Source organism: Lutzomyia longipalpis, chromosome 2, assembly GCF_024334085.1.
Source record: "Lutzomyia longipalpis isolate SR_M1_2022 chromosome 2, ASM2433408v1".
Classification (NCBI taxonomy): Eukaryota; Metazoa; Arthropoda; class Insecta; order Diptera; family Psychodidae; genus Lutzomyia; species Lutzomyia longipalpis.
This window is the reverse complement of record NC_074708.1, coordinates 33314101-33340715: the sequence shown is the minus strand read 5'-3', so window position 1 is coordinate 33340715 and position 26615 is coordinate 33314101. Positions and strand designations below refer to the sequence as shown.

The window sequence follows — 26615 nt, the reverse complement described above, 5'->3', positions numbered from 1 at the left end:
GATCCAGTGGTGTAGTCAGGTTGGTGTTTTTTTTGTGTGTGAGTTAAACTTTTAAAAAGACACGAGAAACGTTAGAAAAGTAACGTTAAACATTTGAATAAATGTTAAATTTTAGAAAAGAAATGTCAAGCGTTAATAAACGTCAAGCGTCAAAAAAGAAAAAAATCCTTGAAATTGCATAAATTGTCAAAATCTTCTAATTCAAATGCAACAGAAAACTCCACCTTAAATAAATTTTTGGCTCCGCCCCTGATTTTAGCTTTTAAATACTACATTTTGCTAAAGAAAATCTATGGCTTAACTGAAGCTTTTCCGACTAAAGTGCAGGGTTAGAATTCTTCATCAAAAGTATTTAATAAGATTCACGATGACATTAGCTTTAGTAAGTAAGTGCAGGCATACTTTATATGTATGCCTGCTGCAGTCTTCAAGGATTTATGTCGTATTACTCCGACCTCAAAATATCCTTTTTGGAGAAGCATTTATGCACTTCTTCGGCACAAAATAATGTTGTAGCGCATTTCAAATTCAAGTGCGAGAGTCTGTTTGTGGCATACTCGGTGAATGAATGTGGTATAGGGCAAAAGTTCTAATTCCAACAAAAGAGGCCCAAGAGTTTTCACACGCTTATATGGGGTGGAAAATAGTACCATGCAATTTTCCACATTGTTTCAAAATTCTCACCATACTCGCGCGAAATTGCGTCATAAGTTTTGCAGAAGTGCAGAAAATGCACTCAAAATGCAAAGAGGTTGCATAAAAAAAGGTCAAACATCCGCATCATTGGAATTAGGAAGAAATTGTCACTTTCCACTGTACTTTTCCAATTGTGGTAGCGTCCCCGTGTTAATAATGAGCAATTCCGCATCATTGAGAGAGCTTTGAAGAAGGATGGTAAAAAGAACTTTTTTTTGACTCCCATTCCCTGAATTGAAAAAAAAACTTAAAATACTTTCATGGCTTTGAAGATGTAAATTGAAAGAGGGAATACAAAAAGAATCCAATATCGTGTTAATCCTGAAGCCAAGGATTGCATATAAATTATCCTCATTTCATGGTAATAATTATTGCTTGCTTGGCAATTTATTAGCAGGAGAGCTCGTGCCACCGGAAAGCTTTCCGGAGCTTTGATGTTTTCTTTCTTCCTTTCATTGAAGTTGATTTAAAGGAAAAATATAGTTAATTAAAGTTCTTCCGTACACCAAAACCCCGTTCGATGATTTATTCATGAAATTTTGCTGGTGAATCACAACATACATATACATATTATGTATGTATAATGTGTAGTTTGCAACATAACATGTGCTGATTTAGCATCTAAAAGCTTCTTCACGCGAAACTTTCTCACTCCAACTAATTTTAATGACAATTTAACGTTTAATTTGTAATTTTAATCTTTTATATATTGGTAGGAGGCAGAGAGATTTTTTTAAAAGCTCTGTAATCTAACACTAGATGGAATAATATTTAAAAGATGGCAAAAAGAGATCATTTTTCCCCGTGAAACATTGGTTACATTGTGTGGAAAAGGAATTCAAACCTATAAAATATTGAAATATGTGATATTTGTGAAAAATAAACATATTCGAAACCCCATAAATCACAATGAAATATTTAGATTTCTGTATTTGCTATATGTGCAAAACAAATCATAAATAAATGTCTCTCCTCTCTTCCATACATTCATGGGTGAGAATATAAACATTCAACGAAAATGCCATTGCAAAACTGTATTAAAATACATATTGAATTTCGGAGTGATTGTGGCAAATCTGAGAAATTGAGTGAAATATTTCATCGTCAAATTCTCCGTAACATAAGAGATTTTTATATGCATTTTTCTCCATGTCCCATTTGAGTGCTTTTGCAGCAAAATGCATTTCTTTTGCCTTCACAGCTAAAAGCCCTCGACTATGTGGATGCTTTCAAATGGGCGGAGAGCTTTTCGAAACTTTATGCATTATGATGCTATATTGAATTCATTCTGTATGACAATAATGCGATGCTTGTTTTATTTCTCCGGGCATTTAACTTTTTGGGATGTTTTATAAAATGCAGTTGGCAAAGCAACCGTTACAAATTTAAAATGGGCGGTTTTAGCGACTATATTGCGCTCTTTTTATGTGAACTATGTACAATGAGAGACATTACTACTTACACTAACTCCGTTCATTTTACGCTTTAAGAATGTCTGTGCTTTAAAAAGCTTTATGTGCTTTTAAGCAAACACAACGTAAAGTACGAGAGTAAGTACACAGTAAATGCGTCAAATAACTCCCTGTGTCAGAGTGATGGAGTACATTTTCATCAGATTTCCCAATGATTTTCCCTCATTTTGAGATTGAACTTGAAAAAAAGAAAAGTGTTATCGAGACATACGTGCACGAGAGGATGATGAGGGATTTGAGACAAGTATCCAATATCAGAGAGGATGGATAAAATTTGAATGTTTATTGTGTATTCGGGTATCAGATTGAGATTTACTTGCTTTTTCAATTATTTCCCTTAGCAAATATGAGCTTCTCTCTGATACGTGGGTGGGAGATGAAAAAGAAATCCTTCAGTGGCGACAAAATCGCGTTCAATTTTCAATTTCCACCGAAATGAGAGATCCCTCCCCCATCGTTGTGATACTTCACAATTCCTCCGCGATGTGGTTGTCTGGGTAAGAGTGGATTTTCTTGGTGAAGAAAAAAACATAGTACTATCCTCCGGCATCTACAGGGAAATTAGACAGTGAGTGAGGAGATGAAGGGAAATGAAAAGAGACTTCTGTGCATGCTTTCAGTATACATTTATAAAGTTCTTTTCGTCAAAATTTTATTCGTTTCAGCATTAGTTGCATAAAATTCATGCAGGATGTTTTGAAATGGATTTTATGGATTTTATGGAACTAACAAGAATTTGTTTTCCTTTAAATTCTCTATTAAAAATAAAAAGAAAAATGTTTATGAAAAGGAGTTTATTCATCTTGAGCCTTTTCTAGAAGATTTTATAAATTAAAGCTTCGATAACTTGATGAATTTAAGAGTAAAAATGAAGGCCAGGTTATCAAGTATATTTAAGAAAAATTGTAGATTACAAATCAACATGTACTAGAATTCGTGTCGTGCGAGCATGAGTAATAAAAAGGATTTTATTGTTTCGCCGAGAGAATGGATGAGGATTCAATTGCGCGATTGGAGAACGTAGTTGGATTTTTTTGCTCGTCTCCCCCGTAAAGCAATAGCCATTTATTTTGGGGCTTCACTCGGATTCGTGTTCTCGTGCATTGAAGTCACATTACTGACAAGACCTTATCCTCTAGCTCTTGTTAAACACGAAACAATGCATTTTACATCTCATTTATTCCACTTTTGCCATGCAGAGATTTTGGGAAGTTTGCTGGAAAATGCATCCAAAACTTTTGAGGGTTTCGATATTTCCAGTTGAAGTAACTCGTAACACGATACCTTTGCTAAACTACTTACAAGCGAGATTTGTTTTAAATAAACAAATGTGGAAAATTATGTTTTCCTTCCAATCAGTTTGATAACTTAATTTTTTCTTGGTTCCACGCTGAGCTTTCGTGCTATTAAGAAATTTTCATCCCTTTAGCTCGTACAGTAGATTATGCTAAACTACATAAAAGTTGGTATGATTTCAGTGTTGAGGTTTTAAAATACCCAATCTTCTCATAGCTAAATCCCAAGCAATTTGACTTTCACAGAATGTGTGGTAAGCCTTCTTTGCGCAATATAGAACTAAAATGGAACAATTCTCTGAATAAACAATTTTCCAAACATTTGCCCAAATGGCCCTTTTTTCAGCATCGCATCTTCAGCATCTTCCCATCAAATGTGTGTATGCCATTTTTATCCTCCGCAAATTAGTTTGTCTCTTATCATATCCAACCATCTCATCGTTCCCACATACGCCCCTTCTCGACACTTGACTGTTATTTTAAATTGAATTTACCCCGCACCGCCCCTGCCCGCAGGCACAGAGACCTCAGCCCCCGCACAACCACCCCTTTTTTCATCTTCTCTCTCTGTGTACCATCAGGGGGGGGGGTTGGGGGGAATGACATAGAGGCGGGCGAAGGAAAAGCTAAGATATGTATGGGTGTGTGTGTGCTTTCTGTCGCCCAGAAAACGACGTTGAGAAAAAGTCACGGTTTGGTAAATGGAGGGCTGTGTGAGGATCCAATATTCCCTCCGCCACTTTAGGGGCAAAGCTTTCGGAAGGAGCACACAAAAAAAAACGCTGATGGCGGAGGGAAGTCTGACACTCTCGCGAATCCTATCGTCCCAAAAAGTACCACCGCACCCCATGCCACCCCCCAGGAAAAGGGAGGAAAACACATACTCACATGTGAGAGTAATGGCGTCACGGTCTGTCAACCACTGCCCTGTGCATATGTTACCACAGATTGGATCATTTATTCTGGATTCTCTTCTCACTTTTTTTTTCGACGCTCCACACACAGAGATACATTCCGAAACGAGGAAAAAAAAGAGCTTACAAACCCCTCGAAAAAGAATGAAAATAACTTTTCCGCATCCACCCTCTGCGATGGACTTGCGACGCAACCAACAGTGGCCACCCCTTTCCCCTTTTTCTTCCTCTCTGTGACTAATGTGCCGGACAAATTGACAATTCAAGAAGGTGGCCGCCCCAAGATTGCTAAATATCCTTCCATTACGTTGGGATTTCTTTTTCGGGGACTTTTCCACAAGACGTCCAAGTTGAGGCAAAGAAGTCACCCCCATGGATATTTTGGGTGAGTAATATTGCAAGTCTTATTGATACAAATGACCCCGGAGTTACAAAGCCGTAAAGAACATATGAGACAGATAAATTTGCATCTAGGATGGATTTAGAAGCAAGTCCTTAAAAAATTAATGAATGGTGGATTCAATTTTATTTAATTTTCTAAAGTGGGCAAAATTTTTATTTTTAGTTTGAATGCCGTATTAAAATAATCTTGATTTTATTCTTGAGAAAATATTTGAATTTATGGCATGATGAGCAAAAAAAAATTGAGGTCAACGCTCAAGTCTTTTGTGTGAATAAAATTTTTAAGGGGTTTGAAGATAAAGTAAATTAAACGGAATTAATTTGAATTTTTTAAAAATACTTTTTTTTTATTCCACTTTAATGCAGTCAAACACAAAAGAAAATGAGCCAAGCTTTTTAAGCTTTTTTTTTTTTTAACTTTCAACGGAAAATTCTATTTTATCCTTACGATCCTTACCAATTCAACACAAAGACTGCGGTAACCGCAAATAGAGGAAAATATTTTCCGAACCTTCAGCGTTTATAATGAAAATAAAATCGTGAATTTTCCAGAATTTTTATGAAAGCAAGAAAACATTGGTATTTCCCACCCCTATCTGTAGGGTTCACTAAAATCACATACCATAGAATTAGTAGATTGAATAAAATCTAAATGTTTTGGTGAACGCAAAAGATGACAGAGAGTGAGTGGAATTAATTGTTTTGCAATCTCCTACCCATTTTGGGTTCTCGGGGATTCGTAGAAAAGGCACTTCCGGATGGAAAATCAATTTCTATTCTGACAACTTGCCAAGCAATAAATCAGCCTCGGTAGACTCCATATTATGGGGCACCTCTACATGGTAATCCCGCAGATGGAATCCCAATTTCAAAATTAAAGTGTCTCTAAAATGTCAGCCATCCATCAAGCTAGAATGCTCTTCCCGTGGAACACATTAACCATGGGAAGTCTTCCATTTTCGTGGATTGTCGAGCTTTGCCCCCATCCGCGCCGAACCCCTCCCATACCGAAATGTCAGGGATTTTCTTCAAATTTATTATTAATTATCCTGCCGCCTCCATGTGTGTTTGGCGTGCCTGTGAGACACGAAGAAGGATGTGATGTCCTCCCGCAAGTCAACATCTTAAACACTCACTTGGGGGTGGGGGGTTTATAATAAGAATTGAAGCATATAAGCACACGCTGCGAGAGAAATGCGAGAGGGTGCGATGGCATGGAGATATTGTAGCAAAGTTAGACGAGAGAAATCGATTCGTTGGGGGTCTATTTGTTGAACTTAAATTGCACCTAAAGCTGGCTTAAATAATGTTTCAATCGTTCAATTTATCCTTTCGCTTCTTTTAGTTTTTAGTTCTAAGGAGAATATTTAAAGATGAAAATTTATTTTCTTTCTAAAATACTTTTAATATCAAATAATATTTGTACGATCTGAATCTATTGTAGAACTTAATAAATTGACGGGATTAAATAAGAGATGATTGATGAACATTAGCAATAATTTATCGTGATTGTTCCTTTAATAAGTATTATAGGTATTATATGAAAATGAGTAGAAAAGCTTAAAATATTAACACATATTGTAGATTGCTGGTGGAGTTAATCTTTCCTCAAAAGATATCAAAGATTTCACAGCTCTTTTATGTGAACTCAACATTTACGCAAAATTACATGGAAATTATTTTACATGAAAAACCTCTGCAGTAAATCCCCGAGATTAAAACTCCGCAAGAGAAACTTGTTGTGACCCAACACAACCCCTTATTTTCAATACATTATATTCAATATCTTGCGCCTAAATTATCTCTAAAGTCACCCTAGCGACATTCTTCCTCCCTCGATCTTCTCACTTGTAAAAGACTATACCTTGATACAATATAGGGGTAAAATTCCACAGCGGATGAACCCCAACAGTTATGACCAAATATGGTCATATTTGAAAGATGAGAATTCACAAAAAGGTAAACTCCCACGATCACCAAGAGCGAGGTGACAGAGTTTTTCTTGCCTAATTGCTCAAGATGCGCGGGAAAGTAGCAGCATGCAAGATGTTGCTATCGGAAGAGAAAGCGCGATCCAATGTTTGGCGATCGCGCCGCGATAGCGGGGGTAGATGCGTTGAAGATAACCAATGGGCAGCTGCCACCTCGCGTCTCTCGAAAGGGTAAACTCCCTTTTTCTTGGAATTTCGTCATCCCGAGAATAGAGACGCTCCCTTTTCCTGGAATTTTATCAGGTAGAGTGTTGAGACGGGAGATAGGTGAGGGGGTGATCAAGTTAATAAAAAGGGCTGACGCCCTCAATCGAAGAGTCAGTCAGATCAGAGATTCAGTTCAGTTCAGTTCAGTCAGGCAATTCAGTTCAGTGAGTTCAGTTCGATCAGTCAGAGCGTGGCCTCGGGCCACTGGCCAGTCGATCAGTTAATTTGGAGAGTCCATATTGGGACATTTTCATTAGAGTCAGGTAGTCCAAGTTGGGACTTGTAACATTTGTAAAGTCAATTATAATAAATAAAGTTGGAAGTGAAAGAAATACCAGTGTATCAACTGACTCTACCCAAAGGCCCGCTTCCAGCATCCATCATCATCCAGCGCACAGGACCAGTTGTGGGAACACATCATCATCCCCCAAAAACCCACAACATAATTTTGGCGATCCTGCCAGGAGGAAAATCTGAGAGAATATTTCATCATAAAATTCAAAAAGGATCACAGCAAAAAAAAAAAAAAAAATCCAACATAAATCGAAATCCAACTCCTAATTTAAAACAAGTGAAAATCAAATCCAACATAAATCGAAATCTAACTTCTAATTTAAAACAAAGTGAAAATCATAAATCTAAATACGATAAATTTAAAACTTTTGCGAATTTCTTAATAAAATCCAATAAAATAAAACAAATAAAATTCAGTGGTGTAAAAAAAAAAAAACAGTGAGAAAGTAAAATGTTCTACGAAGCGGCTACACGAATGATTATTGAATGGATAAGGAACATATTCTTCATACAGAAGTCGTTAACTCCAATCGAAAAATTGATAATAATGTTGAATCGAACGACAAAATGGAATGCAGCGTCCGATGTTGCTACTGAAAGAATTGTTTCAATAGACCCAATCGATCGTTACATATGATAACGCAAACGCAATAATGCAACAATCTAAGAAAATCGATAACTACACGACAAATTACCAAAAAGAAAAATAAAAAAAAAAAAAAAAAAAAAAACCGTCATCGATTGAATTGTGACAATTTCGAGAAAATCATCTGGAAAATCAATCATAACGCATCTGGCTATAAGAAGCAGCTTCAATCTTAATGCAGTACACATCACGAAGCACCATGAGCACCATTAAATTACCTCCAACGAGGAACACCACGGATCATCATTCGCCATCGCCCACACTAGGAAGCAATGAGCAACACGGATCATCACATCAATTTTCCGAGAGTGAATGGAACAGCAAAATGGAAAACTTAAGAAGAATTACACACGACTTCCCCAGCTTAAGCAGTGAGTCCCTCGAAATTTTTCTGTTAAAATCTGATAATTTATATGAAGTTTTTGAAATAGAAAACGATCAATCACTCGATCGCATGTTTATCAGTTTCTTATTAATTAAAATTACACCCTCCTTTTTAAAATTAATAAAGAACAAAGATAACTTAAGAATTAATTACAAATTAATGAGAGAAGAATTCTTATTAACAAAAAAAAAATTTTAGACATTAAAACTGATGAAGCAAGAGAAAACTTAGCTTCACTTAGAAATAAAGCAGGAGAGACTCTCTCTGATTTTGGAAAAAGAGTTAAAGAAAATTTGGAGATCGTTATAAATGCGTATGCCGCAGAATTTGGTAGTAATCAATCCGTACCCGCACATGTACAGAAATCGCTTACAACCTTGGCCATCGAAACTTTTTGTAAGGCCATTCGTGATGCAGAGACACGTATTCTTATTCTAGCAGAAAAACATGAAAGTCTTGCTAATGTTATTGTAGATGCAGAAAATCGACTTCGCAGCCTGCGACAAGAAAATAAAAGTTACAAGGACTTTTCAGGCAATCGCATTCCTATACCTCGCGATAACTTTCATATGAATAACCGCGCTTTACAAAATCAAAATTATAGACATAACAATCGTTTGTTTAATTCCCATAATTATAAAGAAAATCGGTATCCAGATAAGAATTACTTTCAAAATGCGCAATCAAATCGACATTCAAATGAACAATACAGATGTAACTGGAATAATTCATATCCCACAGATAAGCAATATGCACCAAAATTTAACCGTCGTTATCAATCAAATTATGATTTTGATTATAATAATTCGCAATCTCAATATAGTTTTCATCCTAATAAAACTCGGCGAGCCACCCAAAGTAAAAGTGTCCGTTTTCAGAATCAAAACTTTATTATTACGCCAGGAATCAAAATGTTACAACATCCGAGAGAAATTCACGTAACCTGCCTCGAGAAGAGCAGGGAGATTTTAAAAATAATTATTCTATAGAACACAATCATACGATCCCTTTTGACTTTGAAATATCGCATTTAAATGAAATCAATGATCCTTTAAAAAGAGATCGATTACGTCAACACACCGCGAAGTGCCCCAGTCAAAAGAAATTAATCGAAAAACGACGCCAGAGATGCGTCCCGCGAATATAAAAAAAAATGAAGAAAATGAAATTAATCGAAAAATGACGCCAATGATGCGTCCCGCGAATAAAAAAAAAAAAAATGAAGAAAATGAAATTAATCGAAAAATGACGCCAATGATGCGTCCCGCGAATATAAAAAAAATGAAGAAAATGAAAATATATAAGAAATGAAGAAAATGAAATTAATCGAAAATGACGCCAATGATGCGTCCCGCGAATAAAAAAAAAATGAAGAAAATGAAAATATATAAGAAATGAAGAAAATGAAATTAATCGAAAAATGACGCCAATGATGCGCCCCGCGAATATAAAAAAAAAATGAAGAAAATGAAAATATATAAGAAATGAAGAAAATGAAATTAATCGAAAAATGACGCCAATGATGCGTCCCGCGAATAAAAAAAAAATGAAGAAAATGAAAATATATAAGAAATGAAGAAAATGAAATTAATCGAAAAATGACGCCGATGATGCGCCCCGCGAATATAAAAAAAAAAATGAAGAAAATGAAATTAATCGAAAAATGACGCCAATGATGCGTCCCGCGAATAAAAAAAAATGAAGAAAATGAAAATATATAAGAAATGAAGAAAATGAAATTAATCGAAAAATGACGCCAATGATGCGTCCCGCGAATAAAAAAAAAAATGAAGAAAATGAAAATATATAAGAAATGAAGAAAATGAAATTAATCGAAAAATGACGCCAATGATGCGCCCCGCGAATATAAAAAAAAAATGAAGAAAATGAAAATATATAAGAAATGAAGAAAATGAAATTAATCGAAAAATGACGCCAATGATGCGTCCCGCGAATAAAAAAAAAATGAAGAAAATGAAAATATATAAGAAATGAAGAAAATGAAATTAATCGAAAAATGACGCCAATGATGCGTCCCGCGAATAAAAAAAAAAAAAATGAAGAAAATGAAATTAATCGAAAAATGACGCCAATGATGCGTCCCGCGAATAAAAAAAAAAAATGAAGAAAATGAAAATATATAAGAAATGAAGAAAATGAAATTAATCGAAAAATGACGCCAATGATGCGTCCCGCGAATAAAAAAAAAAAATGAAGAAAATGGAATTAATCGAAAAATGACGCCAATGATGCGTCCCGCGAATATAAAAAAAAAATGAAGAAAATGAAAATATATATAAGAAATGAAGAAAATGAAGAAAGCGAAGAACACAAGGAAAATTAGAGAAATATGAAAATTTATAAAATAATATGACTGTGGGATATTACGCGAATAATGCGATAAAGTAAAATAAAATTAGAAAGGATCAATGATGGCGCCTGTGTTGTGCCTCACGAAAATTGGGATTAATGAAGACTATCATGAAAATAATGGAATTATTCGGAAAACTATGAAAACGAGATACACGCGAAAAACGGAATCATAATGAAGAATATAATGAAAATAATGAAACGAATCGAAATAAAATGAAAATGGAATATTACGCGAGAAACGGAATTAATGAAGAATATAATGAAAATAATGAAATGAATCGAAATAAAAAGAAAACGGAATATTACGAGAGAAACGGAATTAATGAAGAATATAATGAAAATAATGAAATGAATCGAAATAAAAAGAAAATGGAATATTACGCGCGAAACGGAATTAACGAAGAATATAATAAAAAAAAAAAAATGGGAACTTATTGGAATAAAATGAAAATGAGATAGACGCGAAAAATCGGAATAGATTAAAAAAAAATAATGAAAATAATGAAATTAATCGGTATAATACGAATATGAGATACTACGCAAAAAATGGAAATAATGAAGAATATAATAAAAATCAACGAAATACTACGTTCACGATATGTCCCGCGAATAATGAAGATATTGAAATAAATCGAATTAAGACGCCCTCATTGCGTTCCACGGGTTATATAAGAAATCACGAAAATTATGCGAATACTAAAGGCAAATGCTCTATGCATTTGAAAAGAGTCCTTATAGTAGATTACGAAAGAAATTGGGAAAGCTTGAAAAGAAATAATACACATTTTACGATCTCCAAGTTTAAAAGCGAATACTAAAGGCAAATGTTCTATGCATTTGAAGATTCCTTATAGTAGATGACGAAAGAAATTGGGAAAGCTTGAAAAGAAATAATACACATTTAACGATCTCCAAGTAAAAAAAAAAAAATAAAAAAAAAGAAATTATAAAAAAAAAAATAATAAATGAATAAAAATATATAAGACAAGAACCATGTATGAGTAACAAAGAAAAAAAAAAAAGGAAATTTAACTTAGAAGAAGAGTAAGTCAATCATTTTATATCCATAAATATTAAATTAAACTATATTGAACAAAGAAACAATAAAGAGTTAAGAATAATAAAAATTAAGAGCAAAAAAAAAAAAGGAAATAAAAAGTATGAAACCTACGAAATAAAGAAATCAAGTTCACGAAATAAAAGAAATACATACAAAAAAAAAAAAGAAAAGATTAATGGAAATAAGATAATAACAGCTAAGAAGTAAAATAAATTTAAAAAAAAAAATCAATTACATTCAAATATGAATAATCTACAAATAATAATAATAATAATAATTTTAATTGCTTTTCAAAAAAAAAAATATTTTTCTCTTCCATAAATTTAGATAAACCATACAAAAAAAAGGAATAAGTAAATAAGTAAATTGAAGAAAAGCAAAACACTTAAAAAAAAATGAACTAAAGATTAATCAAAAAAGAAAAAAACATAAGATTTTACAATCATTAAAGTAAAAAAAAAATATAGCTTGTAAACAAAATATGATCACCTCCGTCTCACCAATCGTAATAGAAAAATTTTCAGTTTATTCAAAACCTTAAGTTTCTGAGCTTTTATCTTTGCAATATAAAAGCTCTAGTTCACGGGGGAAAGGGATGTGTGAATAACACACTCACCTATTTAACTACCTACCCCATAAAATTGTCCCGCCCCGTCTCTTTCTATCGTACCAATTTCACTAAACCCTATTTATTTATTATTTAATTTGAAATCATGCAAATTTTTTTTTTCTCTTTTCCCCTTTAATATATTTTCAATACCTATAGAAAATCGTTCAGTTCCTTCGGAACTTCAAGCTTTTCTGAGCTTTTAGCTCTACGAGCATAAAAGCTCTTGTTCACAGGGGAAAGGAGTGTTGTGACCCAACACAACCCCTTATTTTCAATACATTATATTCAATATCTTGCGCCTAAATTATCTCTAAAGTCACCCTAGCGACATTCTTCCTCCCTCGATCTTCTCACTTGTAAAAGACTATACCTTGATACAATATAGGGGTAAAATTCCACAGCGGATGAACCCCAACAGTTATGACCAAATATGGTCATATTTGAAAGATGAGAATTCACAAAAAGGTAAACTCCCACGATCACCAAGAGCGAGGTGACAGAGTTTTTCTTGCCTAATTGCTCAAGATGCGCGGGAAAGTAGCAGCATGCAAGATGTTGCTATCGGAAGAGAAAGCGCGATCCAATGTTTGGCGATCGCGCCGCGATAGCGGGGGTAGATGCGTTGAAGATAACCAATGGGCAGCTGCCACCTCGCGTCTCTCGAAAGGGTAAACTCCCTTTTTCTTGGAATTTCGTCATCCCGAGAATAGAGACGCTCCCTTTTCCTGGAATTTTATCAGGTAGAGTGTTGAGACGGGAGATAGGTGAGGGGGTGATCAAGTTAATAAAAAGGGCTGACGCCCTCAATCGAAGAGTCAGTCAGATCAGAGATTCAGTTCAGTTCAGTTCAGTCAGGCAATTCAGTTCAGTGAGTTCAGTTCGATCAGTCAGAGCGTGGCCTCGGGCCACTGGCCAGTCGATCAGTTAATTTGGAGAGTCCATATTGGGACATTTTCATTAGAGTCAGGTAGTCCAAGTTGGGACTTGTAACATTTGTAAAGTCAATTATAATAAATAAAGTTGGAAGTGAAAGAAATACCAGTGTATCAACTGACTCTACCCAAAGGCCCGCTTCCAGCATCCATCATCATCCAGCGCACAGGACCAGTTGTGGGAACACATCATCATCCCCCAAAAACCCACAACAAACTGCAGGATGAATCATTCCAAGCGTGCTATTTCCCCAACGAAAATTGCAGAAGAGGATTGTATTTTGGGGGAATAAATTATGTTGCGAAAGAAGAAAAAAACATCCTCGAGAAGCTTATGTTGATGTTCGCTGCGGGGATTGCTGAATTATCTACCTCCACCCCCCCGCCTCGTTCCACAACCCCGGAAGACCTGTTAACTACAAATAATATTTCGTGTGCACACGGCAATGAATATTAAATTTTGTATTCTGAAATCGCGACCGTGGGGTAGGCTGCTTAAAGCAATTTCCTCCTCTCCCTTTTTGCTGGAGAGCTCTGGCGAGAGGGATGACCATCCCTTGTGGCCTTTCATCGGAGTGTCTGTGTTTTTCATCTCTCTGCTGCTCGTCGGCGAGTTTTGTATGCAATGCGGCACAGCGGAGCACAAGGTGTAACCACCCGGGCAAAGAGTTAATGATGGACGACTTCCCAGCGACTGGGGGGAGAAAGTGTGCGCACAGAGTGGGGTCCAACACACCATCCCCCATGGTTTCCAAGGATAAATTATGGACTGTGTTTGTCCAGACTATGTGTGCTCCCTGCTGAAGAATTAAATTTTTTCTCCTTTACGCGGACTGTCCAGTAGCTTTTTTTTTCTGAAGTGCTATATATATACATACATACAACTGCAACGGCAATTCACCCCAAGAGAGTTTCTCGGTGTTGATGTACACTGTGGAGAAATTAGATGAAAGTGCAAGGAATGCCCTCTGGAGCAAAATAATGCACCATGGTACATCATTAAAGTTTCAGGGGGAAGTTTGTTAGATGATCACGTTTATTAAAGAAGAAAACCGAGGATATAGTTGAGAAAATTGAAATTTAAATATTTTTTTGTTAAGGAAATTATAAAATTATTTTCCGCTATTTGATTGTATAGAGGGTGAGTTGAACCCCTCTTGTACTATAGGTAGCAGTTCTAGGGTAACTTTTATTGTTTTCTTGTTCAAAAAGTTTTCAAATAATAATGCAATATTATGAAACTATTTAAAATTCTCTTTCAAGTAGATAAACAATAAATAATGCACGTTAAGAGAATAACAACATAAAAAGAAAATCTATAAATCTCAAGCTATATTTTCGCATTTTATCCCTTTTATTGCTTTCACGCTAGAAGAGGGAGATTATTCTTTGTCCACCCCTAAAATTGGAAAGGGGGTATTCATTTGATGAGATCCATCGCAATCACCGAGAAGCCACCACAAGTGGGTGACTCCCGTGGGCATGGGGGTGGCATTCAGGTGAAATTTGCGAAAACATTGCTAACGTGGGGGTGATTTACTTGTAAATTGTTTCATAATTGATTTATAGAGTGTTTGAGGCTCTGCGGAGTTGTGCTCACCTCCCAGAAGTCCCATCAAATATTCATGAGAGGGAAGATGAGTTTCCCATGGCAGTTGGGGGATCATTTGCACCCTCCCCGTGCCGTATCTACCGAGCCCCGAAACTTTATCAAACTGCTCCACTCTTCACGCTAAGCGCACACAAGAAAGTGATAATGAAATTGTGTGTTAGTTTTACCTGGTATATAGCGTGCAATTTCTTTTGCCCTCTACATCATAAAGCTTCTGCGGGTAGGAAAGCTCTGCACACCACACATTCAAATGAAAATGACTTTTCATCCTTCCACACCGTCCTTGAGTGTTATCGTGTGAGTGGAGGTACGGGGGATGGTACAACTGAGGGGTGGGAGTTTTAATTTATTCACAGGACACCACCCAAATGAAATTCAATTGTTGTAATTGCGTTTGAGAGGAGCTAGCTCCCAAGCACAGTGAATCAAGGCGAAACATCCCGAAACTGTCTCTTCATCCGCTCTATTATTTACATTCACACATATACATATGCAATGGGGGTAGTTTGGGGTATATCTCCACACACACACACTTCTCTGAAACTTCAAATTCTCCGAATTTACCATTCCTTGTGAACTCTGGCGAGGGGGATGGAATGGGTTGCATCTGTGGATGCACATGGGGTGGTTGGGAATATCACGACGGGGATGGAGGATTGGTCAGCACACCACCACCCTGTACCCAATGATAACCCCAGATGGTGCACTCTCTACATTTTATCCCTGCATTGCACACGCCAAAAGTTTAACTTTTTGCCATTCACACACTCATGAGCTCCTCGGTGGTATAACCCACAAACAGACATTCTCAACGAAGTACATTTAAGGGGAGAAATTGGGATACGAATACTCTATGTTTTCCCCGCACATCCACACCAGAGCTCACCCCCATATGAGGTGCAATAAAATTAAGAATGAAGAGCAAAAAGCCGGGATTATGCAGTAGATTAGGCACTTTGGAAACTTTGCATTTAGGAGTTTCAAAGATCTCAATTTGCATGCCAGCAACTGTGCTATGTATACATATTACTGGCTGGTTGTTTGGGACTCTAGCAATTTATTTCACGAACTGCTAATTAAAAAAGATTTGTAAGTTTTTTACTTTATTCAAATTATCGCCCTGTGTAAGAAAAATTATGAGAGAAAAAGCTCATAATCTTTTTGTATTACATATAGAAAAGCTTTCTAATTTTCTTAAAAGAAAACAATTGGCGATTCGAGCGATTTGAATGGCAAAAGCGAACTTAAGAGTTGCTATAGAGCAGCAAACAGGTAAGTCGTATAGGTGTCACAGTCAATGCAACCTACCAATTGATTAGTAAATTTTTCCTTCTTTCACATAAGTATGCTGGAGAAGTTTTGCAGCAAAGAATGCATAAACCCCAAAATTGAGCAAATAAAATTGCAATAACGTTTTTGGGGAGCAAATATAATGCCAAATTGCATTAGCAATGCTATTTAGCTGTAAATTCACCTCAAAGATGTGACTTCAGAGTCCATGGGGGTCTATCGTATATATTTGCGAGACGAGTGGGTGTGAAGGTGATTAAATGCATGGTTTTTGGAGTACGACGTGCTGAAGAGCGATTTTGTGGTGTTTAATCAATTGCCACTTTTGGGGTTGAATCTCCACCACCACAAATCCATCGTGTTTTATTGCAACCAATTCCGAATCATTTTCTCAATATCGCGTGATTCGTTATCGTTTTCCGGCTTTTTGCCTCAAAATACAACCTCCACCCTACATATATGTATATGTATTTCTTCATGCCAGCAAGGGGTGCTAAAGCTCAAATATGTTTCAAAAAGAGAAAATACTTTTGCCACTTGATTTCCTTTCCATATTAAATTTGATTAAAAGTTAGTGACTTTGGGCACGATAAGCTTGAATTTATTTTTGGTGGAACTTGTCACTCCCAGAAGGCTTATTTTCGCATATACCTACATGTGCCTATATAACATACTTTTATGTTTTATGCGGAAGGAGAAAAATAAGGTGAATTCCAAAAGAATTATTGCATTTATTGTTCAGTCTGTTCGACTTGTTTGCTGCTATGCTTTCGCATTGGCTTGCGCCTCGAGGGCACGGAACCGGGTGCCCTTGTTGTTGCTGGCTTTGGGTTCTCAAGTTCATCGAGTTGTGCATCAGTCAGGCGATCTTTGTACCAATCGGCACTGCAAAGAAAGACAGGAAATAAGATCAATCAAGTCCCAGAGATCGATGCTTCGTTCATGCGGTCTCACCATTCAGGAACCTTGCGCACCCACTCGCAGCGTTTCTGTGTGTCATCAAACACCTGACCGAGTTTGCATCCATTCCGACGTGGTACCTCACCATTGATGCAGACATAGAAGTATTGGCAGTCATCGGGATCGGCGTACCGAGGGTGTGTCTGGGCGATGGATTCATTCACTTTGGGGCAGCTGAATTGGAAGACATCCTCGCTTGAGCAGCCAGCTTTCTGTGCCTCATCAGGCCATGTGCAGATGCCGGTTTTGGGATTGAAGACCAGGCCTGCTGGGCAAGTGATCATGTTGAATTTCCCATCGACGCAGTAGTAGAACTTATCGCAAACACCCTTGTCCTCATGACTGAAATATCCATGATGACGAGGACAGTGGAGGGTTGGTTGTGGGGGTTCTGCAAAATATTTAAAAGCTTTTAATTTTCGCGAAAGACTTCAAAATCGTCTAGAAAAGTCAATTCTCAATCAAAATTCTTGAAATTTCGCTTAAAAAGTTCAACAAGTTTTCTTTTGACGAAATCTATTCGTTTTTTTTTCTGAAAATAAAAACTTGTTTTTGCTAATTTTATGCTTTCAAAGTAAACCAAGAGAAATTTCCGAGTGTGCTAATCTGGATTAATTTTTAGAATAGAATATTTAATTTTCAAAACTGCTTGGAATGATTCTACAGGTATGATTAAAAAATGCATACATTCATCTCATCTCCAGCCAATTGATTATAATCGTGAAATAAGTCATTGGCTAGATAAAATAATACGTATCGATATTTTTGAGGATTTGAATCACTTCAGGATACCCAAGTTGGATAAAATGATTAAATTTAATTCAACCTATGAGCTGTTGAGCTTTGCAATTAAAATTATGATTTATAATTGAGCGCATAGATGCTCTGCTCAGCATAATCTTAATTTAATCGATAAGTTATCAAAGGTATATTGTGATTTTGAAATTGGATGATGAAGTGTTTGTAATTCAAGACCAAAATGAACGTACTATACAAACAATATTTCATTATTTAAGGATACGTTAATAAATGAGTCTTCTTATCTTATTTATTGACATCTAGATCAGATACTTGCAATATTATCGACTTTTGAGTTATATTTGAATGATTTAAGAAAAAAATGTCTTTAATTGAGCTTTGAAAGTAATATTTAACTCGTTTTTGTCCTCCGGAAATTACTTATTTTGAACTCAAAGAAGCTTAAAAAATATTTTCACTAACTTCAATTAAGGTTTAGGTAATTCAAAGGTTAAATTTTGTTCAATATAATCAGGAAATATGAATAAAAGGTAGCTTCCAAGAAAACTTTTCTTTTTATGTTTTACATTTTTGTAGTGTTGTGCATTAAATACTGGAATTAAATCAATTATACAGGTAGGTATTAAGTGGCATTATTATGTTAAATTAACTATTTGATTAAATTAGTTAAAAGTTATCGTGATTTTAATTGAATGAAATTCCAGGGAAGACGATGTGCAAAAATTTCCAAAAAAAATAGCTTCAATTTAAATTAAATTTAAATTATTTTAAAAAGTTTAAAGTGACATTAACAACAAAAATGCATCAAGTGAAAAATCTAATTTAATTTTTATAAATTGAAAGCAAAAAACTTTAATTATTTTCGCATAAAGTTTTATCAGAGTGTATATAATATTGAATGTGCACCAATTGAGGCAGAGATTTTTATTTTATATAGCAATGTACTCACGTAGTTTTGGACGCTGTGTGCAGTCAATGTTGAAGGGTAGGTCACATTTTTCTTGGTCTGGGCTGAAATCATTGAACACCATACCGTCTGGACACAATTTCTCTGTTATGGCTCCATCACTGTCAACATAGAATGTATATCACATCAAATCTGTCTTGAGAAAAGGGTCCTTTTCAGGGCCGTAAAAGGGGGTGAAAAACTCACTTGCACTCGTAATATTTGTCGCATTGCTCTGCATCAGCAAAAAACCCAAATGGTTCAGGGCATTGGTCCGTTGTGCCATCGTCGTCGTAGCTTTCCTGGGGTGCAGACTTTGTTGTTTGTGGCTTCCTTGTGGGTGCCTTACGTGGTGGAGCCTGAGCCACGGTGAGTCCTGCAAGACATAGGAGGGGAAGTATTTTATGTTATATGGCTAAATTACCAGAAAGAGAGATGCCTGATGGTTCATGTTATGTGAAGAATGTCAATATTTGCATATTAATTTCTTCTTCAGCTAAACCAGTTTTTTTCTCGGGCCTTCCTTCACTTTTTCCTCAACAACAATACTTCGTTAAACTTAAAGGTCACTCAATCACTTTCATTCACCGAGGCGATGAGGAATTTATGCTATTTGGCGTGATTTTCTCGGTAAATTGCTCTCTTATATCGAAATGATTATTTAGCAATGCCTTTGCCACAAATTAAATTTACGCCAAAGAGAAATTAACCATCACTGATTGCTTCTTCGCGGTTTGAATGGTTGTTTCATGTTTTAGGTAAGTATACAAATGTACATATAACTTTCACTTTCATTTAGGCAGAAGATACCATCGAATTTCAAATTCACAAGTGCTAAGAGTTTTGTCACGAAGAGGCATATAGCAAGTGAAATAAATTTAATGGGAAAGGCCAAGTCTTGAGGAATGCTCGATAGAACCTTTTCTTTGAACTGGAAGAACACTCACCTACAAGGAGGACCAAGGAGGCAATCACTAGGAAATTCAGTGCGATCATCGTGATCTTCTACACACAACTAAATTCCCACCGTGGTCAGATACACGACGCTTACCTCAAAGAGACTTCCACCTTCTCCGTTTGCAGTGAATGCCCCATGGTGGGGGACCGCAAAAAGGTGTTGTGGTGTAGACAATTTTCTCAAGAAGTATTGGTGTCTTTGACTATGGGTAAAATGGAGAAAAAAAAAGAGTGAAGGTGCTCCCCAACTGGTTTGTGACATTCAATTCCTGCATTCAGGTGTGATAAAAAGTCCAATCTGAGCTCCACCTTAATTTGCACATGTTTCTTTTGTATTACCTATGTAGGTATATAGTTTTCTTTTGTATGCACATCGAAAAATTCTCTTTATGTCACTAAAAATTTCATTTCTTTCGTGCTATTGTTCAATTTCTTTTTGCACAAAAGACCCATTGAAAATTGAATTTGAACTTTATTTCCCAAAAGACTTTTCCTGGCATTGATTTACAATTGGCAATGCTATATGTATGAGAAATTTCGTTTATACCTCTAAAATCAATATAAGATTGTTTTGTATCAAACTTCAAATTCTATAACATTGAAGAATAAAAAATTGTGTAGTTTTGAATTTTTTAATTGATTTCACATCAATTTTGATCGCATGGGTCGAACAATGTCATGATTTTCACTTAAAATAATGCTTCTGTCTATTGCCTTAGTCAGATTGTAAATCCGTATTATTTAGTCAGCTGAGATTATTAATTTTTTTTCTTAATGATTCTCACTTTGATTCGTTATTTTCTTGTTTTTATTGATTAAAAATTTAATATAATAAAATTACAGGGGTGTAGTCAGATTTCGTTCAAAATGGGAGTTTATAAAACAAAAAAAAAAGAACTCCTTGACATTTTTTTTCCAAACATTTGACGTCTCTTTCCTAACGTTAAATGATCGTGGTTTATAATATCATTTGAAATTTGTTTTTAACGCTTGAACATTTGACGTTCCCTTTCTGAAGTTTAACGTTCAATGTAGCGTTTGACGTTTATTCTATGATTTGACATTTTTTAACGATCTTCTAAAGCTTTTCGCTTATTCCAACATTTAACGTTTATTCTATATCATTTGGCATTTTCTTTCTCACAATTGATTTTTCTTGTCAAACGTTTGATGTTTTTTTTCTAACCTTTGACGTTTATTAATTAACATCTGACATTTGTTTCTTTCTGAACGTTTGACATTTTTTTTAATTGTTTAGTAATTTATTTTCTAACACTTGAAAAACGAAGATTTTTTTAGCTTAGAAATAACTTTTCTGACCTACAACGGAAAATTTGAACAGCATAAATCTACAATACCTCTATAGGGCGTTTATACATATCCAAATACCCGCCCTGGCTGCGTCACTGCAACACAATTCATTACATTTTGGCAAAAAAAAAAAAATAAAATAACGTAACCAAAATTTGTTGTAATGAAAATAATATATTGTTGTTGATATAGTGTAGGAAATGGAGGTGTTTGTGTTAATAAAATGAGTAACAAAGCGTTTATTTTGTGAGAAAATATTTGTTTCTCATTTTCATTTAGCAATAAAATACACCAATTGCGAAGAGATGAAATTTTCAGATATTTCACTGGGAACTATACAATTTAACTGAATTGCTTTTCACTCATATTAACAATGATTATTTTTAATTTGAATGTGCCAAATAAAATTCACACACCTCCATGTGATTGGAACTAAATCAATATTTTATATTTACCAGCATTGTGGAGGCACGAAAAAAAAAGTGTTTTATATATATTTTAATGGTAATGAAGCTTGAAATGTATGTAACAATTCAACACAGCATATGCAGTTAACCTTTTACGATCATCCATTTAATCTGGGAGTTTTATTGAATTTTTTTCTCCCTATTTGCATATGGGGGAAAATATCAGGGAATTGAGCTTTTCTTCCTACTAGAGGATCTATTTTCAAAGAAATTGTCTGTGTGGGAGGTTTTTTTTTCTGCACCCAAAGTATTTTATGAGATGGAGGATTTGGCGTTTTGCATTAGATAAAATTAGAAAATGTTTTTTTTTCTTGGTTTATGTTGAGATTAGATGCCATCAAGCTTTCCTGGCTTCGTAAAAAATGACTTGAGATTATGGCAAATGGGGAATTTTGCATGAAGTAAAATCATTTTTCACTCCCAACGTCGCACTTCATTCGCCAACAGTTTTATCTTGTGAGCTTTTATTGAGCTTATTGCAATGGATTTGTATGGTAATTTTTCGGTCCAGGCATAATGCAGAATAATTCCCTAAATATTTCTTCTGCGTACCCATTGCCAGAAGCATAAAGTTGAGATTTTTCTGGCATAAAACATGGCTTTTTTTTCTTATTGGCGTGCTTTATTACACCGCAATATTTTTCAGTTGCCAAGAATTAAATTTGAGTTATAGAATTTTTTTGTGTGAGTGTTCTCAAGACATTCTCAATTACCTTCATACTTATTCATTGATGTGTGAAATCTAATTTTGATTTATGAGACGTTTAAGATGGAATGCAAATGTGAAATTTAAATTGCAAAAGTCACTAAATGAGCTTTGAAAGCTTTGCAATTCCTCGAAATTTGCAATAGGAAAATTAAACGAATAATCTGAAAGCTACATAAGCACCCAATCGTGTATATTTTTGTAAGAAATTCTCTTATGGATCATACTCATTGTGACGTGTTAGGGTAACACATTACCCATAATTTCATCGTATTCCACACAATTTACGCTCTCCCGTTGTTTTTGTGCTGTTTGGAAGTCTCTTTTGGAATTGCTTTGGGGATTTTGATAAACTCAAGCAACACACGAAGGAGCTTTCCCTTTTGGAGCATAAGCACCCCCTGAAAATGTTAAATTTTTTGGGTGGCGCGGAAAATGGCGATGTAAAAATTTTCCACAAGGGCTTTTTACGTTGTAAGTGAACTTCCTTCGTCCTCGTCTTGCCCGCCCTTCATAGGGTGTTGCACAAATTGGTTAAAAGATCCCGAAAGTTTTTTTCTCTGCAAAATAAAGCGCCCCAACTTGCACCCAAAGTGAAAAATATTTCTGGTTAAGCTTCCGTTGGGAATTCCTCTCCAATGTGACCACACCGACCATGCCCTCCCACCCTTCCTGAAAATTGTGAAAGTGTTTGTATGGGGGTTTAGGAAAAAAAATTCGAAAGTAATTAAAAGTTTACTCGCAACAAAATGCGGTTGAATTCTCTGTGTCTCGTTCGACATAAAACCACCGAAAAGCTCCCTTTTTCACCAAACTTTTGGACCAAAAATATAAAACCCGGCCCATTTTATCTCATTACCGTCTTGTGGAGTTACCCTTTCGGTGTGTATGTAGGTTTAAAATTCCATCCCAACAGTTCGTTTATTTCTTTTCTGGGAAAAGTTTATAAAATTGTACGTAAATAGTGGATTTAGTGGGCCAACTATAGCGGCTATTATGTAGAATTAAATTAGCTATATATAGGGGAGGATGTAGAAAGAAAATAAGATAGTCTTTCCGACACTTTTAGGGACAAGAAGATCAAGGCTTTTCCCAAGTGTTTAATCATGTTAATTTTGCTATTGATACTGTATTAAATTTTATGCAAAAAATCGTTTAAAAATCATATTTGTAGAACAGACTGTATTTAACAATTACATAATAAAAATTAATTTAATCTTCTTGAAATTAGTATACTTAAATAAAATATAAAATAGAGATTGTTAACGTCGTCAACATCGTAAAAGTGCTTGGTGGTGATTTCTCCCACAACCTCCCGACCCCTTAAACCTTGGGGCCTGCTCTGAGTTCCGGGAATGTATGGCTGGGAAATGTATTAAATCGTCGCAGGAAAAATTGCATAACACAACTCAAAATGTCGCCAGCAGCCACACAAGGACGAAAACATCCCACCCTATATCTGCATGTGTGCCCTGGTTTTGTCCTCAACGGAATCTCTCATACGAAGTATCTCTAGGGCTGTATCGGGGTTGTTTGGGGTTTGTGTTATTTTTTCACCCATCCCTATGAGTTTCTGGGGGAGATGAAATGGAGTCTCTCTCGGTGCATCGTCTCTTGCGAGGGTAGCATTTTCGATGGAAAAATCCCCCCCATGACATTTAACTAAATGCCGATGCAGAAATCCAATCTTGTCGCATCCTCAGTGCCTCCGGGCTAGGGGAGCATCCGACTCAACGGGGGGCTGTGTTGGATGGTCTGTGTTGGAGAAACATGGCATTGGGATTCCTAGATGTCAATGGGAGTGACAAAAAGCGTAAACTTGTGGAGGGGTGAGGTGGTACAAGAAAAATGTTATGCAGATTGCGGGGAGAGAGAGAGAGCATAGAAGGGAAATTTTCACCCTGTTTTTCGGTGGATGCACCCCCCTTCAAAACCCCCCTTGGGCACTTCCCAACAAAAGCGAGACAGAGAGCAAAATAATAAATGACTTGAGTGGATTGTGACCGCCTCCTTTGGCATCCACCAGCTCCTTCGCCTCTGCAGTTATTGATGGTGCGCCCCCCTGTCCCACGGAACATCCACAATGCTATATGCAATCTGTGGTCTCTTTTCGTGGGTTCTACCCACCAATTTCGACTCAATCGGATTGGCGTCCCACCGCAGGCGGGTTCCTCTTGCCATATATACCAAGATGGGCCTTCCTCCCTTTGGGTGCCAGCAAGCAGTGCCAACGTCTTCAAATGAAATTTTTCCCGCAAATGCAATCCCATTTCTCACAAAACGCCAAACCCATCTAACGCCACCATTTCTCCACATACTCGTCCAAAATTCCATTTTAAACATTACCACACACACAGTCAATCCCTCTAAATCAAACACATATGTCGTCCCATACGATGTTCTCTTAATTAAACTCACTAGAAATGATTTATTAATGCCCAATCGACATCACTCAAATTGTTAAAATTGCTCCATTGAAAAGGTATTGACACACAATTCATTCAAACTGCCATGTTACAACAAATAAAATGTACATACTTTCCAGTGAATTTGCACAAAATTCGTGGGGAGGAGAAATAATTTAATATAAAATGCTTCAAAATAGGAATCTTTGATATCTCAAAATTCAATTTCACCTTTTAATATTATTTTTATGAATCAAATAAAATTAATTTTTTATTAAACTTTAATTTAAAAATCATTTATGAGCTTTTTGTGATTTTATTCAATTTTCCCTCATAAACAAAAAGCTTGAAGAGCTTTTTATTTCAATTTTATTTTATTGTGATAATTGATTTTCTGCTAAAAAAAACAAAACGATTCGGGGGATGAAAGTGTTCAATATCACTCAATTAATTAAAAGAGTTTGTTTTGTGGGATTTCCCTTGGCATTAGTTACATACAATTTTTGGGATTTTGACAAATTGAAATACAAGGTGATGTTTTGTACAAATTTGATAATTTGCAACAAGTTATTGTTGTTGCTAGTGTAGAATTGGTTATATTCTGCGGTGCAGTGTGATGGTTAATTTTGGTCAACATATTATATATTTTGTTCAATGACATATTAATGGGGTGTCAGGGTTTCGTAACCCAATACAGTGTGGTATGGTTGCGGAGGTTTTGTCGATAATTAAAAAAAAATGAATGCACAATAACTTTTCCAAAATGAATGCCAACACGAAATTTTTGCGCGTGTAAAGCAAAATGCGAATTTTTCCTTCCAACAGATAATTTTTGCGAAGTTATCCCGCCCCATTGAAATAATGAGATTCTCATTTGCTATTCCATTCCTGTGTGGGGTTTTATTTAATTTAAAAATTCCACCCTGTTGCAAAATGTGCAGGAATTTTTCATTACGCAGACCGATTGTTCTACTTTTGCTTTAATCAGAAATCATTCACGAGGCGGGAGGCTCACGCGGTATAGTTTTTGCTGTCAAGGGTAACTTTGTGGGGGTGGAATGAAATGGATCGAGGGATGTGGGTGAGTACGAAAAGGGATGTGTGTACCATTGCTGGTGTATCTACCTATTCTCGAGCACGTGATGTGTAGTTGAATTTTTTTTACCGAGAAATGAGAGCTTTTTGCGTATGTAGGGAAAAAAAAGCTTCTGTGCAGAAAAGCTCAAAAATCTGCAAGGGGGTACCCAATGACATTCACATTGGCATTCAGGGGCTCTCCAACTGCACCGATTTCCACTGCAATAAATATGTTTTTGACTGACTGTCACGGAGTGTCACTCACTCTACCACTCACATCGAAAAGTGACGCTTTTCCATCCTCCAACCTTTTTTTTTACCCAACTTTTTCCCGCGTTGTTTCGCTGTTTATGAAAAAAAAAAGCTCAAGTGTGAAGATGAAATCGTCATTTTTTGCTCTTTCACTCCGTTGTTTCGTGCATGTTGAACTTTTTTTTCTCATGCTCCGTATGATGGGCCACAAGTGAAAGGGTACCAAGCAAGTGCAAGGAAAAATAAAGGGAAAGGATAGAATGTTTTTTTCTCTCTCTTGTTAAGTATCCCATGAAACAATGATTGAGTAGGGAACGCGAAAAAAATGAGGGAAAAACCCGGGAAAAATGTTTTACAAATTTTATATTGAATTACATATTAGGTAATTATTGGGAAATGCTGCGCATCAGAAAACTTCCGTATATTATATACTTGCGATTATATGTATGTACATATATGTAGATCATCAAGCTTATCTTCATATAATTTATAAAAAAATGAGTTTCCTGTGTAGGAGGTTTTAAACTCGTTTACTTCATAAAATATCTTAATCTAAAAAAAAGTCCGATTTATCTGTCTGAGGCAAATAATCTCCT

General features: G+C 35.8%; 3 protein-coding genes across 3 annotated transcripts in view; 2 read left to right on the top strand and 1 right to left on the bottom strand.

Annotated features, from left to right (window-relative positions):
* Positions 1-26615, top strand: part of LOC129790123 (WD repeat-containing protein 19) — an 829031-nt gene that overhangs the window by 125609 nt on the left and 676807 nt on the right. The window lies entirely within an intron of this gene.
* LOC129790155 (protein O-mannosyl-transferase TMTC2-like) overlaps positions 1-26615 on the top strand; it is a 433518-nt gene that overhangs the window by 258181 nt on the left and 148722 nt on the right. The gene's annotated exons all lie outside the window — the stretch shown is intronic.
* Positions 16891-19905, bottom strand: LOC129790349 (protein obstructor-E). Its single transcript, XM_055827827.1, has 5 exons — positions 19792-19905; positions 19052-19220; positions 18848-18966; positions 17134-17530; positions 16891-17064 (listed from the first exon to the last, which is right to left on the bottom strand). The coding sequence occupies exons 1-5, from the start codon at positions 19838-19840 to the stop codon at positions 16911-16913; spliced, it is 888 nt and encodes a 295-aa protein (XP_055683802.1). The 5' UTR covers positions 19841-19905; the 3' UTR covers positions 16891-16910.